The sequence below is a fragment of the Monodelphis domestica genome, chromosome 3, assembly GCF_027887165.1.
Source record: "Monodelphis domestica isolate mMonDom1 chromosome 3, mMonDom1.pri, whole genome shotgun sequence".
NCBI classification, from domain to species: domain Eukaryota; kingdom Metazoa; phylum Chordata; class Mammalia; order Didelphimorphia; family Didelphidae; genus Monodelphis; species Monodelphis domestica.
The window spans coordinates 45754063-45772972 of record NC_077229.1 but is presented as its reverse complement, the minus strand read 5'-3'; the positions used below and the strand labels follow the sequence as shown (position 1 = coordinate 45772972).

The window sequence follows — 18910 nt, the reverse complement described above, 5'->3', positions numbered from 1 at the left end:
GGTGTTCCCCTAGTAGCAGCTCCCCAGTAACAGCAAGCCAGGCACCACAACCTGAAATAGTTTCCACACAGATAATCTATTTTATTACAAGGTCTGGCTCTCAATACCATTGAACCACCTAGCTGCCCCACCCCTGGAATTTATTGAGCAGGGGACAGTGACAAGGTAAATCAGTTAGTCAGTGAACATTTATAAGCACCTTCTATGTGTTAATACCTATTATAGTCAGATCTATGCTTTAAGAAAATCACTTTGGAAACTCTCAGGAAAATGGACTAGATTGGGGAAAAGATTTGTGGCAGGAAAACCTATCTGGAGCTTATTGAAATAGCCCAGCTGAGAGATGAAGACTTAAACTGCTGTTGAAGACAAAAAAATGAAACCATCTTTGCTCTCAAGAAACTTATAGTCTCACTTCCTAACTGTGTGACCCTGGGCAAGTCACAACCCCCATTGCCCAGCCCTTACCACTCTTCTGCCTTGGAACCAATACATAGTATTGATTCTAAGGCAAGGTAAAGTTTTTTTTTTTTTTTAAACTCTTACCTTCCGTCTTGGAGTCAATACTGTGTATTGGCTCCAAGGCAGAAGAGTGGTAAGGGCTAGGCAATGGGGGTCAAGTGACTTGCCCAGGGTCACACAGCTGGGAAGTGGCTGAGGCCAGATTTGAACCTAGGACCTCCCGTCTCTAGGAACGGCTCTCAATCCACTGAGCTACCCAGCTGCCCCCAAGGTAAAGGTTTTTAAAAAATAGAAACATATTCTCATGGGGTGAACAATCAATGCACAGAAATGTAAGTTTTAAATACATATTATAAATAATATAATTTATATAATTATATATATATATAACTACACACACACACACACAGACACACACACACACATATATATATAAGGAAAGCTAGGTGGCTCAGTGTATAGAGAGTCAGGCCTGTAGTTGGTGGTGCCTGGGTTCAAATTTGGCCTCAGATACTTCCTAGCTGTGTGACCCTGGGCAAGTCACTTCACTCCCATTGCCTAGCCCTTATCACTCTTCTGCCTTGGGACTAATACACAGTATTGGTTCTAAAATAGAAGGTAAGGGTTTGTTTGTTTGTTTTTTGTAATTATTTATTTCTAGTATTTAGGGGAAAAAATGTTAGCTCCAAACTCTCTCCTTCCCTCTAGCCCTTTCCCCACCATTGAGAGGGCAAGCAATATATTAATTATATGTATGAAATCGTGCAAAACATTTCTACATTAATTATCTTACCAAAACACCCTAAGAAAAATAAAGTTAAAAGATTATTCTGCATTTTCCAAATTCCATGCAACTAATAACCAAACTCTACTAATCTCTATAAGCCTTAGTTTCCTCATCTTTGAAATGTTCAACTCTCCCCAACTCTCATTTCAAAGATGAGGAAATTAAGGCTTATAGAGGTTAGTAGAATTTGGTTATTAGTTGCATGGAATTTGGAAAATGGAGAAAAGTACATTATAGATGAGAAAACCAAGACTCAGAGTTTAATTAATTTGCCCATGATCACACAGCTGGTAAATATCAGTCAGGATTTGAACACAGGGTTTCCTAACTACTAAGTCCAGTTATCTATACATCATGCCATCCTCTCTCTCTCTAAGAAAAATTATCTAGCCTCAGACACTTCCTAATTGTGTGACCCTTAACTCTAATTGCATTTCTGTCTTGGAATACTTAATTGATTCTAAGAGAAAGTTATGGTTAAAAAAAAAGAAAGAGAAAAATTATATATGGATTTTAATGAGCTCCAATTTGTATCTTCTACCCTCCTAGACTGAGCTCTTTAAAGGCAGGAACCTTGATTTCTGTAAACTTTGTTTCTCCCCTGATCCAATCCGTAATTTGTTGAATTGAGAGCCAAAAGGAAGGACCTGGAGGCATCAAGAGCTAAATTCCAATCTCGTCTATGCTCTTTACTAACCTGTATGGCCATGGCCAAGTTATTCAACTTCTCTGAACCTCAGTTTCCCCATTTGTAAGATGGTGATAATCAAATGACCACTGGGGCAAGGTGAAAATGGTCCAAGGGATTCTTGAATCATAGCTAGACCTTAGTGGTTCTCAGGTTATGGAATCCTACAGGAAGGGCTGAACCCAGGCTCCTCCAATGGCAGACTGAGAAGTCCGACCCAGAGCATCTGCCTCCAAAGCCAAGATTCTCTCCGTACACCATCCTGCCTCCTTAATTCGTGGAAAGGGTTTTGCCAGCTCGAGAGCTCCATAAATTATTATTAGACGTCGGCTGACCACCTCCTGACTTCTTTTTTCTTCAGCTTTTGATTCCCTGGCAGCTCTCCCCCCTCTCCTTCCCGGTCCAAAGCTCATTCTCTGACCCCTGTCAGGTCTGCAGGCACTGAGCCAGGCCAAGTTGCCGTCTCCAGGGATACACGGGACTTTGCTTTGGCAAACTCTAGGGTCGCTTCCCTCCGTGCCCCCACGCCCTGTGCCCACATTTCTGCCCCAACGGACAGGGGGAGGGGCAGGGCTCCCTGGGCTTAGAGAACGCCGGGGCTCCCTCCCCACGCCACCACCTCTGGGCTCCGCTCCAAACCGGTCCAGGAGGCACACGCGAGGCTGCTCTTGAGTTGTCCCTGCGTTGCCAGGGTGACCCCGGCCGGGGCCCAGGGCTGGAGTGCACGCGCTGCAGTGCGGCCGGGCGAAGGCTGGGCCAAGGCTGTGGACCGACCACCAGTGGCTGCTGGGGGTCCGCCGCGGAGCCGTAGCTGCTCGAGGTGAGTGCGCGACTTCAGAAGGCTGCGATGGAAGGACTTGCGTGAATCTCGGGAGCCTGCGTGACTTGCCTCCTCTGAGCCCCCACTCTCCCTCTCACCCTGCTTTCCGAAACAAGCTCTGCCTCTCAGCCTCTTGCTTTGCCAACGACCCATTGTGGGGGCTCCCATGGGGGAAGGCGTGGAGGACACGGCCCCCAAAGACGAATGCCTCCCTCCTTAGGCAGGAGTTGCTCAGAGAACCTTGGAGTCAGGACCCTGGGCTTCCAGTCCTGGTGCCTTGGTTACTGTGTGGCGTTGGGTAAATCGATTAACCTCCCTGAGCTTGAATTTCCTACTATGTAACATGGGGGATTGGGGACAAAACGACCAATAAATCTTCCCTTTCTGGAACACTTTCAAAACTCTTGGGCTGCTTCCCGCTCACTTCCTTCCCCTTCCCCTTCCCCTTCCCCTTGGCCCATAGGATTAAATAATCCCACCTTCCCCAGCTGCCCTCCCTCCTCACCTCAGCCTCTCAGAATTCTTTCATTTCTTCTAGGCTCATTTTCCGTGCCACTTTCTATGGAAGGAAGCCTTCCTTGCCTGGTCCCTAACCTTGAAACCCGGCACCTTGTTTTTTAGCCATCGGTTCCAACCTCTTCTAATAGAATGTAACTGTGATTTTCCTTCCGGCCTTGTAGCCCCTTAGTGCTGGCACCTCTTGTTGTTCAGTCGTGACCCCATTTGGGGTTTTCTTGACACAGATACTGGAGTAGTTTGCCATTTCCTTCTTCAGCTCATTTGACATATGAAGAAACTGAGCCAAACAGAATTAAGTGACTTGCCCAGAGACACATAGCTAGTTTACCATTTCCTTCACCAGATCATTTTACAGATGAGAAAACTGAGACCAACAAAGTTAAGTGCCTTGCCCAATGTCAAACAGCTAGTTTATCATTTCCTTCTTCAGCTCATTTGACAGATGTGGAAACTGAGGCCAATGGGGTGAAATGACTTGCCCAATGTCACACAGCTAGTTTATCATTTCCTTCTTCAGCTCATTTGACAGATGTGGAAACTGAGGCAAATGGGGTGAAATGACTTCCCCATTGTCACACAGCTAGTTTATCATTTCCTTCTTCAGCTCATTTGACAGATGTGGAAACTGAGGCAAATGGGGTGAAATGACTTGCCCAGTGTCACACAGCTAATTTACCATTTCCTTTTCCTGCTTATTCGATAGATGAGGAAATGGAGACAAACAGGGTTAAGTGAATTTTCTAGGGTCACACAACTGGTTTGTTATTTTCCTTCTCCTGCTTATTTGACAGATGAGGAAACAGAGGCAAACAGGATGAAGTGACTTTCCCAGGGTCATACAATTTAGTGTCTGAGAGGTCAGATTTGAACTTGGGATGATGAGTTTTCCTGACTCTGGGCCTGGTGCTCTATTCACATTGTTGCCCCTTTCTTACACATAGTAGGTACCTAGTAAATTCTTGGTGAATTAAATTTCCTTCAATTTCTCCCCACTCTATAGCAACCTGTTTCATTGGGTAGCTGTCTTGGAGTTCAGTTTAGAGAGTCGCAAATTCAAACTCCTGCTTTGAACCCAGAGTTGGGTGACTTGGGGTCAAGTCCCTTCACTTCTCTCTCTCATTTTTTTCACCTGTAAAATGGGGATAACACCTGCTATGTCTTAGTCTCAGAGTGAGGTAAGCACAAAAAGAGACAATAGATGTTGAGTTTTGTGCATTTTTAGCTCTTGAACTCTCAGCTATTATTACTAAGCAATCCTTATTTCCTCTCCTGGCCCTCACTACTGTGTATTGCTTCCAAGGCAGAAGAGTGGTAAGGGCCAGGCAATGGGGGTCAAGTGACTTGCCCAGGGTCACACAGCTGGAAAGTTTTAATTTTTTTTTTATTTTTTTTTATTTTTTTTTTTAAATTTTTTTTTTAAACCCTTACCTTCCATCTTGGAGTCAATACTGTGTGTTGGCTCCAAGGCAGAAGAGTGGTAAGGGCTAGACAATGGGGGTCAAGTAACTTGCTCAGGGTCACACAGCTAGGAGGTGTCTAAGGTCAAATTTGAACCCAGGACCTCCTATTCTTTAGGCCTGCCTCTATATCTACTGAGACACCTAGCTTCCCCAAAGATATATCTTTTTAAAATCTCAAAGAATTGATATTTTAACATGGTTGAAAGGAAAAATGGACAAATACCTGTCAACGTAGAAATCTAGAAATCCCCAGTTTATTTAGTTGGAAGGTAGAAACCCCAGGTTTCCCAATTAAACAAACTGGGGATTTCTAGATTTCCACGTTAACATACCTATGGTACACTCTCCAATGAAGACAGAGAGTAAAAACTGGGGGGCCTGGAGTTGTTTAAGCCAGCTGCTTCCAAGCTTATTCACCTCACCCCCAAGGGGTATCCCTTTCCTGGAGTCCAAGAACTTAAAAAAACAAACAAACCCAGAAAGTGACAGATCCATGAAATCTCTGAGTCAGATATTCCTTGCTTCTCCCCTCCAGGGCTGACACACAAAATTTGGCTTACTGTAGTATCTGGAGGTGGGAAGCAGGAAGGGCAGGAGAGAAGAAAAAAAGTCTGGGGTTGAGTGTCTTGCCTTACCTTTGACCCCTGATGTGACCTTGGGGAAGTGTCATTTGCCTCAGTTTTCTCTTCTGTAAAATGAGGAAGTTGTACCCAACTCTGATATTCTGTGTTCTAAGGATTCTCCCATGTCTGACATTCCCTGTTTTAGGGGGCCTCTCAGCTCTGACATGTTCTAAGTTCAGACTCTCATAGTGCTGACATTCTGTATTCTAAGAGATCTCTCTGATGTGCTAGATTCTAATTTCCTTCCCAGCTTTGAAATTCTATTTCTAAAGTCTCGCCTGGCACTGACGCTTTCCCTCCCTGACCTGAAATCACATGCTCTAAAAGCAAAGGGGCCAAATTCCCAAGCCTATTGGGATAAGCCATCTGTAAAACTCCCATATGTGGCCCAAACCAGATAAAAATATAACTGGGAAATCTTTCACAAAATAAAAATACCATCTAACATAGATAATGTTAATTTGTAGTTTTCTAAGTCAGTGAGTTGTCTGCTAGGATCAGTTTCTGTTGGATCAGTTGCCCTAAAGTCTTTTTTCAATTTTTGACACCCTGTGTTCTATGTTCCCTCCAAGCTCTATGTTCTATGGTAGCAATCAGTTCAGATGTTCTACACTCTAAGGTTTCTCCCTTCTCTGATATATTATGTTCTAAGATCCTTCCCCAGTCCAGGGTTCTACCTTCTAAGGTCCCTTCCAATTCTGACATCCTTTGCCCTGTGATTCCTCCTAGTGCCAATGTTGTGCTCCAGGCTCTCTTAGCTTTGACATTCCATGTTCTATGGTCTCAATCAGTTCAGATGTTCTACACTCTAAGGTTTCTCCCTTCTCTGATATATTATGTTCTAAGGTCCTTCCCCAGTCCAGGGTTCTACCTTCTAAGGTCCCTTCCAATTCTGACATCCTTTGCCCTGTGATTCCTCCTAGTGCCAATGTTGTGCTCCAGGCTCTCTTAGCTTTGACATTCCATGCTCTATGGTCTCAATCAGTTCAGATGTTCTATACTCTAAGGTTCCTCCCTTCTCTGATATATTATGTTCTAAGATCCTTCCCCAGTCCAGGGTTCTACCTTCTAAGGTCCCTTCCAATTCTGACATCCTTTGCCCTGTGATTCCTCCTAGTGCCAATGTTGTGCTCCAGGCTCTCTTAGCGTTGACATTCCATGTTCCATGGTCCCTTTGAGCTCTGATGTTCTCCCTTCTAAGACACCTTGCAACTCTGACACTTGATGATTCCATGACTGTGCCTACACCCAATGTGGATAGAAGATATGACTCAGGGATGGCCCACTTCTGTGTTACCAATGCATAAGCTTCCCTGTGTCTCTTTACAGATCCTCCAACATTCCACACAGGATCCCTCCCCTAAAAGAGGCTGATGGATGGTCCCCAAATCCCTGAGAGTGCCTGCTGCTAGGGTCCTGTTAGATGCAAAGATCCCAAACCTGGATTTTCCAAAGCCTTCCTTTCCCACTCTCTGCAGAGCTTCCAGGGACTCTAAGTGTTAATGGGTGACCTGCATAAAGGAATATATCTCTAGCCCTGCCATCTTGAACCATGTCCATCCCTAATTTGGCTCTTCCTCCCTTTCTGTGCTTCTCCCACGGCTCACCCCTTTTCTCTTTCAGCCCCCGTTGGTGACTCCTGGGGACTGAGGGCTTGCTGCAGGTCACCAAATATGGACCAGTGTCACGAGGTTCTGATGCCACAGCAACCCCCACTGTGACCCTCCTCCCACTCCGGGCTCACCCATTGTGTCATCGTTGCTCCCTGGGAAGGGGATGGGGGGAACAGGGTGAGCGCAAAGTAATTTAAGCAGAAGGAGGTACCAGTGGGCAAATCATCGCCCCCAGGGACTGGAAACATCTTGAAATGACACTGTGGAGTTGTCTAATAAAATTGCCATCTAGGAGAAGTCCCTGGACCCTAAGGACCCTGGGCCCAAGCAAACACTGCATCTGCCATCCGACGAGATCCCTCCTTCTCTAATGATCCCCCGACTCCTTCTCTCAGGTCCTCCGCCAAGGCTAAGAGTGCCATGCCCCTCACTAAGGCTCCAAAGACCAGTGAACCCTTATGGGTCAAATGGGACCAGAAGGCCCAGAAGAGTGGCCTGAGACATGAGATTTATGCTGTCAATGGCAACACCTACGTTGGAGAATGGAAAGACAACAAGAAACATGGTAAGGACCTTGTGAGGATTGTCGAAGGGCACAGGCACAGGGACTCAACCAGAAGGACCCACAGGCCAATGGGGACGTCTTGACTCTCTGGAGGCACCCCAAAATAGGGTTAGATTGAGCCTTAAAGCAATCAAGGGTTTCTGAACATGCCCATTTCCTCTTGGCTCAAGTGAAGTATGGGAGCCATTATATACAGGAAAGCTTCTCAGATCCTCTGACTCCTGTGGGTGCAGAGCACTGAGCCTGGAGGGGAAGACCCAAGTTCAAATTCAGCTTTGGCTTGTCCTAACCGTGTGACCCTGGACAAGTCACTTAATCTATCTCTGCCCTAGGTCCCTTAACTGTAAAAGGAGGATGGTAATAGTACCTGCTTCTCAAGGTTGTTGTGCAGATGAAATGAGATAGGATTGAATATTTAGCTCAGGGCAGTGCCTAGCACATAGTAGGTACTTCAAAAATGACTTTTTTCTTCCTTCCTTCCCATGGCTAAAGAAAATATCTGAATAAACTATGATCCTCTGCCTCCAAGCCCTGACTCCTAGCTCTAAGATTATAGGATCTTATCCCCACATTTTATTTTTTTAAACCCTAACCTTCTATCTTAGCAACAATTTTGTCAGAAAGGCAAGGACTAAGCAAACAGGGTTAAATGACTTGCCTAGGGTCACAAAGCTAGGAACTGCAAGATTGACTCTTCATGACCCCATGATCATGGGCTTTTCTTGGCAAAGATACTGAGAAGGTGTGTCATTTCCTTCTCTAGCTCATTTTACAGATGAGGAAACTGAGGCAAAGAGGGTTCAGTGGCTTGCCTAGGGTTATACAGCTCATGTCAGATTTGAACTTGGGGAGATGAATCTTCCTGACTCCAGACGTGGTGCTTCCTAGCTAAGGTTATCTAGTCCAATCCTAACCCCAGGTCACCTAGTTCAACTCCTTAAATTTCCAACTAAGGCCCAGGGAAGTTAACTAAGTGATTTGCATGAGGTGCCACAGTTAAGAAGTGGAAGAACTGAGATTGGAGCCCATGTTCTCTGACTCAAAATCCAGCTCTCTTTCCAGGGTGATCTCCCTAAAGTTCCTCTAGGCTATGGTGCTTAGAATTCACTCTTCCCATTCCACTGATGAGAGAAACTGAAATCCAGCGAGATAGTTACAGAATCCAATGTTTCCCAGCTCATCCCTGAGGATGGAGAGGAGCCGAGGGAGAGAGAGAAGAGTCTTATCTTCAGCCAGAAAAAGAGAAGAAAAGGAATTCTGGAAGGAGAGACACAGGAGCCATTTTTTTTTCCTGAGGACCAAAGTAGTTAGGGTTTCAAAGATTAGGGCCTTTCTCTTCCATGGTTGGGGAAATGATCATATTTTGGGGAAAGTAGTCAGAAAGTCTAGCCTTCAGCTTTTCATTTCTGACCCCTGCCTCAGACCTATATGATCTTGGGGCAAATCATAAACCATTTTAGGTCTGTTTCTTCATAGGTAAAATGAAGAGTTCTTCTAAGGTTGCTTCTAGAGCTTTGGTCTTTTCTGGGTCTCAGTTTTCTCATCTAAAAAATGGGTTCGATAAGGTGACCTCTAAGGTCTCTTCCAGCTCTGATTCCCTATGTTCCTTTGATGAGATTATTTCTTGAAACATTTTAAATAATATTTTATTCCCCCAATTGCATGTAAAAATGATTTTTAACATTTTTAAAATTGAGTTCCAAATTTTCTCCCTCCCTTCTCCCCACCTTAATGCTATTAAATGCTAAATTCTATGATCATTTTTGAGCATATAAGACCAAAGCATGGATTCTATTCTGGTCTCTTTGCATGGAGAAAAATTACATCAAAGCCATTGGTTACTTGTCCAACCCTGAGACTGTATTGGTGGACACCAGGAGAATTAGGGGACAGTGCAGATGGCTCAGGACCAACCTGTCCCCGCTACAGGACACTCAACTGACAGCTGCATGTCCTGGTGATGGGTCAGTGTATAGATAGTAGCTAGAGCCTTCCTAGCTGGGTGACCCTGGGTAAGTCACTTGACCCCCATTGCCTATCCCTTATCGCTCTTCTGTCTTGGAACCAATGCACAGTATTGATTCCAAAATGGAAGATAAGGGTTAAATTTTAAAAATTATACAGTATACAAAACAAGCAGCAGTTGGTGGTGTTATGCCCTGGAAGACCAGAATTCAAATCTGGCCTGAGACTTCCGAGCTATATGACCTTGGGCAAGTCAAAACTCAGCTAAGAGAGAGTAGGGATAAGGAAACTCAGTTCCCTTAACTGGGAAATGGGGATCATAAAGCACCCACCTCCCAGGGTTGTCGCAAGGATAATTTTTTATTTTTAAAGTGCTTTGCCAACCCTAATTTAACCCTAAATTGGAGCGATACCTACAAGGTTAAGTTTGGGGAGGGTAGATACTGGAGAGGGAGAGGGAATCATGAAAGCTGTCACTTAGAAGGTGGTACTTGAGCTGAGTCTTTTGTTGTTGTTCAATCCTTATCTTCTGTCTTGGAATCCATTCTAAGTTTCAGTTCCAAGAGAGAAGAGCAGTAAAGGCTAGATGATTGGGGTTAAGTGACTTGTCCAGGGTCACACAGCTAGAAAGTATCTGAGGTCAAATTTGAACACAGAACTTCTTATCTCTAGACATGGTGTTCTATCCACTGAACCACCTGATCTAACTGCCCTTTGAACTGAGTCTTGAAGGAAGCTAGTTAGGGATTCTAGGTGGTAAGGAAAGAGGGCATCCCAGGGGCCAAGGCATAGATGGAGATGGGAGATGGAAACCACTTTGCTTAGATTGCTATGTAGATGAAGGGGAATATGTAATAATGAGGTTGGAAAGCCAGATGGGGCTACATTGTGAAGGGCTTCAAAGACCAAAGAGAGGAATTTATCTTATTCGAAAGGCAATAGGGAGCCAATGGAGAGTTGGGAGTATAGGAGTGACATAGTCAGTCTTGAGCAACTTCAGACACATCTCTTCTCTAGCCTCTATCTCCAAGAGAATAAACCAGTTGGGCACCTCAGGAGCATCCAGGGGTTCCCATGAGTGTACAGAGCACCAAGCTGCAGTCAGGGAGACTCATCTTCCTGAATTCCAGTCTAGCCTCAGAAACTTAATAGCTGGGTGACCCTGGGCAAGTCATTTGCTTTTGTTTGCCTCAGTTTCCTCATCTGTAAAATGAGTTGGAGAAGGAAATGGCAAACCATTCCAGTATCTTTGCCAAGAAAACCCCAACTGGAATCATTAAGAGGTGGACATGACTGAGCAACAACTGAACATCTCAAGAAAACCCAGTGGCAAGGAATGGGGATGTTGATCCAGAAGTGGAGTTTGCCATTGAACTTTGTCTCAGAAGTTGGGAAGGGGGTAAGGAAATCACAGCAGACACCCAAGTGGGAAGAACTTTCTGGGATCCAAGAGCCTCATTAGCTGGGCAAGGTGATCTGAGCCATGCCTAATGTCCATTCCCATCAGGAAAAGGAATCCAGAAATGGAAAAAGAGTGGAGCCATCTACCAAGGAGACTGGAAGTTTGGGAAAAGAGATGGATACGGGACCCTCAGCCTTCCCGACCCTGTGAAAAAGTACAAGAAGGTCTACTCTGGCTGGTGGTCGAACGACAAAAAATGTGTGAGTTTGGGTTGTTCCCCAGGAGGTGGGGAAGAGGGGGTCTGAGGGTGACCGTTGGAGGGAAGGACGGGGCCAGGGCTGCCAGAATGAACTTGGGGGACCCCAGGGGAGGGTCTTGCTTGTCTGGAAAGATGAAAGGGAAAAGAACAGGAAAGAAAGCTTAAGGAGAAGGGACTTAGAAACCAAGGGGGAAAATGGGGAGAATGAGACAATGGCAGAGGGCCTCTCAGGGGCAGCTCCCTTCAGTATCACAGGAACCAAAGCCTTAGCAACAGGAAGCAGGAGAAAGGAGAGATATAGGGGTGGGAGCCAGAAGTAAGCCTGCCAATCTAGCCAGCCTGAGAGGCAAACAGGCCATGGATGGGGCTAGGGTTTCCTCCTACCCTGAATCTAGGGGTGGGTTAGGAAATCTCTTCCTCACCCCCATCCCTCAAAAAAGGGCCTAGCTTGTGCACCGCCCATATCCTGGGTTTCTCACTTCCTGGCTTTATTTTTCTAGCCTGGGGGCCTTTGTTAGAGGCCCCAGGACCTCTGGGCTTCCCCTAGACTGAAAACTTCCCAGGCTATTATGGGTGGTGAGAAAAGAGGTGGGGATAACTGGAAGAAGTTCAAGGGGGGAGGCCCAGGGCCAACCAGAGCCCAAGCCAAGCTCTTGGCTTCTGGGACCGGAGTTGGGAAATGAAGGAGCCTTTCCTAAACTCTGGCCCACTTGGGCTGGGAGACTCGTCTACTCTGCCCTCCGTGGCCAGGCCATGTTGAGGGAACGACGCGCCATTTGGTGTCAGTGATATCCAGGCTCAGCTCCCAGTTCTGATACTTACCAGCTGTGTGGCCCCATTAGGCAAGCCATGTAGCCTTCCTCTTCTCATCTCTAGAATGGGGGTGATTATCCTTTCCCTCGGTCATGGACTTTGGAGGCGGCTAATTGTTGTTGATTGATGACTGGAGTATTGAGGCAGGTTCACACCTCTGCCTCCTACAGGGCTATGGTATCTGGTACTATGGGCCCCAGGAATACTATGAAGGAGAGTGGGAGGACGGCCTCCGGAGCGGATGGGGCCGCATGTACTATGCCAATGGAGACATCTATGAAGGCCAGTGGCTGCTGGGCAAGAAAGATGGGGAGGGCATGCTCCGCCTAAGTAAGTCTCATTGGGGCTCTGCCCCGTCCAATGAGTTCCCTCTATGAGCCCGATAGAAGTCACCCAAACACACAGGGCTTGCCTTTTGGCACCTTGGCATGCCCTGACCACACAGAACATCCATTCAATCTGGAAGCTGGCTTCAGAGAGCCCTTTAGTCAAGGGATTTAGGATGCTAACTAAGGGGCCATGTACTCCGACACACCAAGGGCTGTGCGACCTCAGCCATGGGAGTAGATCCCCTTCAGACGGGTGGATCTCAACCCATCCTGGGCAGCTTTAGTCCCGGTCTCCCATCCGTTCACCATGGCACCAACGGAATGGAGGACTTGCCTACTCATGGAGAACGCGTGCAATCCATTGGTTATAGTCCTTGCTCCTGCTAGCTTTTGTGAACAAGCAGCTCATCTTTTTTGAACCATACCTATATTTCTTTGAAAACATCTTTTAATAGGCGAAGCTAGGGAGCTTTAGTGGATGGAGAGCAAAGCCTAGAGATAAGAGGTTCTGGGTTCAAATATGACCCTAATTGCCTGGCCCTTACTGCTTGGAATCAGAAGGAAAGAAGAAGGGAGAGAGGAAAGGAAGGAAGGAAAGAGGGAGGAAAGGAAGGAAGGAAGGAAGGAAGGAAGGAAGGAAGGAAGGAAGGAAGGAAGGAAGGAAGGAAGGAAGGAAGGAAGGAAGGAAGGAAGGAAGGAAGGAAGGAAGGAAGGAAGGAAGGAAGGAAGGAAGGAAGGAAGGAAGAAAGGAAAGAAGGAAGGAAGGAAGGAGGGAAGAAGGAAGGAAGGAAGGAAGGAAGGAAGGAAGGAAGGAAGGAAGGAAGGAAGGAAGGAAGGAAGGAAGGAAGGAGGGAAGAAGGAAGGAAGGAAGGAAGGAAGGAAGGAAGGAAGGAAGGAAGGAAGGAAGGAAGGAAGGAAGGAGGGAAGAAGGAAGGAAGGAAGGAAGGAAGGAAGGAAAGAAGGAAAGAAGGAAAGAAGGAAGCAAGGAAGCAAGGAAGGAAGGAAGGAAGGAGGAAAGGAAAGAAGGAAGGAAGGAGGGAAGAAGGAAGGGAGAGAGGAAAGAAGGAAACATCCTCTATTCCACCATTTAGTGAAGAGCTATAGTTTATATCTCCAAGCCTCAGGTTCCCTCTTCTGTAAAATCAGTAAATTGAACTAGAAGTTTTTTCTAGCTATTAACTGGGGATGGGGGTGGGGAATCCATAAACTTATATATATATATATATATATATATATATATATATATATATATATATATAGAGAGAGAGAGAGAGAGAGAGAGAGAGAGAGAGAGAGAGAGAGAGAGAGAGAGAGAGAGAGAGAGGGAGGGAGAGAGAGAGAGAGAGAGAGAGAGGTAACATTTAATTGGCATCCTTCGTAGTCCTACATATTTTATTTTATGTGCCTAAAAACATTTTGAGCAGGGATCCACAGGCTTCCCTAGGCTGCCAAAGGGGTCCATGATACACAAACAAAACACAGTTAAGAACTCCTGCCTAGACCTCTGATTCTATGATCCTAAGAGCTGACATTTATATAGTTTTTTTAAAAAATAAAACTCTTACTATCTGTTATAGAATTAATACTATCAGTTCCAAGACAGAAGAATGGAAAAGTGCTAGGCTTTTGGGGCTAAGTGACTTGTCCAGGGTCACACAGCTAGGATGTGTCTGAGGTCACATTTGAACCCAGGACCTCTTTTTCTTCAGGCCTGGCTCTCTATCCATAGTGCTACCTTAGCTGCCTCTAACTGCTTTTCAGTTTTGCAAAATGCTAACTATCCATGATCTTTGTCTCACAGGCCCCAAGGTAGGTATTATTACATGGATTATCATCTCCATTTTGCAGATGAGAAAGGGGAGGCTCTGTAGGTTTGGTAATTTGCTCATATTCCCAGAACTAGTGAAACTCGAGTTTCTTCTGACTACAGAAGTGTCCAGCATTTTCTCTAGTCTTAACACCACTTTTTAAAATCGATTTTATTGATGCTACTTAAACATCTCACTTTCATTTCTGAATGTCTAGCCCCCTCCCCATTCTCCCTTGTAACAGGTAAGTACAATCAAGTAAAACAAATCAAGGTTTTGGCAATGGCTGAAAATGAATGAGTTCTTGACATACATCATTATGATTGTCAGTTGTTCTCCTGGTTCTGATTGCTATTCTCTGCTTCTGTTCATCAAAGTCTCCCTAGGTTTCTTGGAATTCTTCATAGACATCTTTGCTCATGAAGCTTCTACATATTATATTCATGGATCACAACTTGCTCAGCTATTCTTTATTACAACAAAAAGTCCAAAAGCCATTTTTACATTTTAGAAGTTATATATATGCCCAAGGCGAGAGAAGTGAGCTGTTGGAAGGTTTTAGTCCCCTAGATTGGCAGTGTCTTCACCGCCGTCTGCCTGGGACTTCTTCCCTCCATCCCTCATCACCCCAAGCCAGGGTTATTAAGATTTCCTTCTTAGAACTTGACTGGTATTTTCTGTCCATATTCACTTACCTTCCTATACTGTTAGGGAGTTGTTTCTTTTCAACCAGTAGATTTTAAACCTTTATGGGGGCCTTAGCAGAGTTGGGCTAGCCTTCAGTTACTAGCTGGCTAATTTCTGTTGTTTAGATGCTCTTGTAGAAAGGGCCAAGGTTCCAGTCTCACCCCCATTCCCCACCCCATCTTCCTTCTCTCCTCTCTTTCTATGTCTCTCTCTCTCTGTCTCTCTCTCTTTCTGTCTCTGTCTCTCCCTCCCTCCCTCCCTCTCTCTCTCTCTCTCTCTCTCTCTCTCTCTCTCTCTCTCTCTCTCTCTCTCTCTCTCTCTCTCTCTCTCGCCTCTGCAGAAAATGGAAACCGCTACGAAGGTTGCTGGCAGAATGGAATGAAGAATGGGCCTGGCCGCTTCTTCCATCTAGACCACGGGCAACTCTTTGAGGGCTTCTGGGTAGATGATGTGCCCAAATGTGGGACCATGATTGACTTTGGTCGAGAGGAAGCCCCAGAGCCCACCAAGTATCCCATTCCAAAGGTCAGTTGGTTATAGGCATCCTCTTTCCTTCCCCCTTAAAAAAAACCAGTCAATTCAACGTTTTATTAACCCCTTCCAACTCTAGCATAGCATAAAGAAATTAGAAGAGCCAGGCAAGTCCCTCAGACACACCTCTGATTGTGTGGCCTTGGATGAATCCCCTCATCCACTCTCCTGGGTCCTGGACAAATCTCCAAGACTGTATGTTGCAAAGCAGGTGCCATGTCTGCTTTGGGGAAGGGAGTTTTCTCACAGGAAGCTCCCTGGAGGGACAAAAAGCTCAGATCTGGACCTCCACACACCACAAAAACGTGCCAGACGATGCTCTTGGTGGTGAGAGTTCAGTGATGAAAAAAGAAACCTTTCCAGCCCTCAGCATTTGCCCACACAGGCACCAATGCAAAGTGGATGCCAAATTATCGAGTTGCTTTGAGGAGATAAAATGCCAACGATGAGGAAAGGCCTCATTTAGGTTAGGAAATGAGTCATTTTCTCTGGTGCTCCCTTTCTCCCCAAGCATGCATTCCTCTTCAGAGCCTGTATCCTCCACCCCAACCCCAGGATATAGGACAGTCGGGGTGTTAACAGTGGAAAATAAACAGAAACCCTCAGATCGGCATCCCGAGTTCAAATCCAGGCTGTGATTCTTATTGCCTGTGGGACTTTGGGCAAGCCATTTACCCCCACTGGGCTTCAGCCTCGAGTTGAGATGTTGGAACTAGGTGAGCTCTGATGGCCTCGCCAGCCCTAAATCTATGATGCTGGGGGCTGAGGAGGTGGCACGGCGAGGGGACAGTCTTAGGGCTTAGAAATCTGGAAGACCTAGATTAGAATCTTGCCTAAAAAGGCAGATGTGTGACTCTGGGCAAGTCACAACCTCATGGGGCGGCTGTGAGGACCCAAAGTGAAAAGGATGCTCTGGTCTTAGTCTCCACAGCCACTTCCAGGGAGGCACCCCAATTCTGGGGCTCAGAATGCTACCTGTTAAGCCGGTCACTCGCCCTGTAAGCCCTTGGCAGGGGCTGCCAGAAGCCACCTGCCTCTCCTGCCCCAGCTTCATCCGTCCTACCACGGGGAGGGAGACGGAACACACCCAGATCCGGGCCAGGCGGCCAAGGAAGAGACAAGAGCCTTTTGTTAGAGGACTCAGACAGGACCAGCCAGCCTTCCCCAAAAGACAGCTGGGTTGGCAGAGGGCTAGCAGAGAGGGCTCTGGGAGCCCAGCTCCCAGACACAGGCAGTGGTGGGGGGAAAAAGCTGCCTGTCCCAAGTTCCCAATAGGGCTCACCATCTACCCCCAGGTTGAGCTGCTGGATCCTGATAAGGTGCTGGAAGAAGCCGTAGCCATGTTCATCCGGGAAGAAGAGTGAAAGCATACGTAGAAGCAACAACAGGGGCTGAATCAGTGGAAGCAATGGTGGGGGCTGGTGGGGAGCCCCCCTTCCCCAAGGCCAAGTCATCAGGGCCCTTGGGGGGAGGTCATTCGGGTGGGTCAAGCTGATAAAGGGAAGATGTAACCAGGGGCCCTGTGTCTGCCCTTACCTCATTCCCTCTGCAGGGCTTTGGGGAACAGGGAGGGGAGGGGGCGCTGTGCCTAGTGAAGGCAGCTGAGGATCCAAGCTCCCTGCCAAGGAGGGGGCTATTAGAGGCCCTTCCGTTAAACGGCCCGGGTCGCAGGCTGGTACCTCACTCTTCCCCCAGCAATCCCTTCTGCCAAAGCAATAGGCAGGCTGCTGGACTAGAGAAGATGGCGGCAGGCCTTTGTCCCCTTTACCCAAGGAGAAGGGATTCTCTTCTGTCCTAGGCCTGAAATGCTTTTACTCCAACAGCGCTCCAGTCTTAAAGGAACGAGCATAGGAAGTCCGATAACCTGGGCCTCATCCCAGCTCTGCCAACAACTCACTGGGTGACTCCGGGTAAATGACCTTCTCTAAGACTGGTCTGTCCCATACATGGATGGCCATCGTAGTAGAACTGCCCATAGCAATCTCCAATGATAACCTACCCCCACTTCTTCTAGAGCTAGGGCTGAGACTTTAGAACATAGGAGGCTGGGGTGGGGAGGGGGCGTAGAACATAAACTGAGGTTGGAAGGGGCTTAGAACACAGATGGGGTCTGGGAGGGGCTTAGAATACAGATGGGTATGGGAGGGGGCTTAGAATACAGATGGGGTCTGAGAGGGGGCTTAGAACACAGATGGGGTCTGGGAGGGGCTTAGAATACAGATGGGTATGGGAGGGGGCTTAGAATACAGATGGGTATGGGAGGGGGCTTAGAATACAGATGGGGTCTGAGAGGGGGCTTAGAATATAGGTCAAGATTGGGAGGGGGCTTAGAATACAGATGGGGTCTGGGAGGGAGCTTAGAATACAGATGGGGTCTGGGAGGGGGCTTAGAATATAGGTCAAGATTGGGAGGGGGCTTAGAATACAGATGGGGTCTGGGAGGGAGCTTAGAATACAGATGGGGTCTGGGAGGGGGCTTAGAACATAAACTCTGAGGTTGGAAGGGGCTTAGAATACAGATGGGGTCTGGGAGGGGGCTTAGAATACAGATGGGGTCTGGGAGGGGGCTTAGAACACAGATGGGATCTGGGAGGGGGCTTAGAATACAGATAGGGTCTGGGAGGGGGCTTAGAATATAGGTCAAGATTGGGAGGGAGGTTAGAATGCAGATGGGGTCTGGAAGGGGGCTTAGAACATAAATTTAAGTTGGAAGGGGGCTTAGAACACAGATGGGGTCTGGGAGGGGGCTTAGAATACAGATGGGGTCTGGGAGGGAGCTTAGAACATAAATTGAGGTTGGAAGGGGGCTTAGAATACAGATTGGGTTTAGGAGAGGGCTTAAAATGTAAATTGAGGTTGGAAGGGGGCTTAGAACACAGATTGAGGTTGGAAGAGGGCTTAGAATACAGATGGGGTCTGGGAGGGGGCTTAGAATACAGATGGGGTCTGGGAGGGGGCTTAGAATATAGATGGGGTCTGGGAGGGGGTTTAGAATATAGGTCAAGATTAGGAGGGAGGTTAGGATACAGATTGGGTCTGGGAGGGAGCTTAGAACATAAATTGAGGTTGGAAGGGGGCTTAGAACACAGATGGGATCTGGGAAGGGGCTTGGAACAAATTGAGGTTGGAAGGGGACTTAGAACACAGATTGGATCTGGGAGGGGGCTTAGAATACAGATGGGGTCTGGGAGGGGGCTTAGAACCTAGGGCAGGGCAGGGACTATAAAATACAGATTGGACTGAGAAGGGACTTAGAGCAATGACTTTTGGAACAGAGAGACCTTAGAAGAGCAAATAGGAGAGCTTAGAGAAAACCTTAGAGACCATCTAGTCTCAGCTCTTCTTTTACAGATAAGGAAATTGGCTCAAAGAGGGCAACTAATTTGCCCAAAGTCCCAGAGCAGAGGAGGGCAGGACTAGAACTCAAGTCTCCAGATTCTGAGCCTGGGGGCTGTGTTCACTGAACATCGAGATGTACGCCCCCCTGCACCCCTTTTCGTCCAGAGTATTTCGTGAAGAGCGTTTTGTGGGATTTTTCTTTAATCCAAGTAAAAATTTGGTCTTCAAAATTTCCTAACA

At 46.8% G+C, this 18910-nt stretch overlaps 1 protein-coding gene and 1 long non-coding RNA gene across 3 annotated transcripts in view; one reads left to right on the top strand and one right to left on the bottom strand.

Moving 5' to 3' along the window:
- LOC130458223 (uncharacterized) overlaps nucleotides 1–7034 on the bottom strand; it is a 20650-nt gene extending 13616 nt beyond the window's left edge. The window contains exon 1 of the long non-coding RNA XR_008917328.1: nucleotides 5372–7034. This is a non-coding gene — a long non-coding RNA (uncharacterized LOC130458223). The remainder of the gene's footprint in view (nucleotides 1–5371) is intronic.
- On the top strand, nucleotides 6983–18910 carry MORN3 (MORN repeat containing 3). Of its 2 annotated transcripts, XR_008917327.1 has the most exons (7): nucleotides 6983–7537; nucleotides 11010–11164; nucleotides 12147–12306; nucleotides 15141–15325; nucleotides 16627–16742; nucleotides 17155–17241; nucleotides 18683–18910. XR_008917327.1 is itself a non-coding variant. In XM_056821795.1 (5 exons), the coding sequence occupies exons 1-5, from the start codon at nucleotides 7393–7395 to the stop codon at nucleotides 16693–16695; spliced, it is 714 nt and encodes a 237-aa protein (XP_056677773.1). In that variant the 5' UTR covers nucleotides 7152–7392; the 3' UTR covers nucleotides 16696–16848. The 2 variants fall into 2 exon arrangements, 1 of the variants encoding a protein (XP_056677773.1); XM_056821795.1 differs by lacking the exons at nucleotides 17155–17241; nucleotides 18683–18910 and having other exon boundaries at nucleotides 7152–7537; nucleotides 16627–16848.

Bases quoted from the DNA above. Each gene is read 5' to 3' on its own strand.
- MORN3 (XM_056821795.1), top strand. From the start codon at position 7,393: ATGCCCCTCACTAAGGCTCCAAAGACCAGTGAACCCTTATGGGTCAAA. The intron at 11,165-12,146 runs GTGAGTTTGGGT...TGCCTCCTACAG, and splicing joins GGTCGAACGACAAAAAATGT to GGCTATGGTATCTGGTACTA. The intron at 12,307-15,140 runs GTAAGTCTCATT...TCGCCTCTGCAG, and splicing joins GGAGGGCATGCTCCGCCTAA to AAAATGGAAACCGCTACGAA.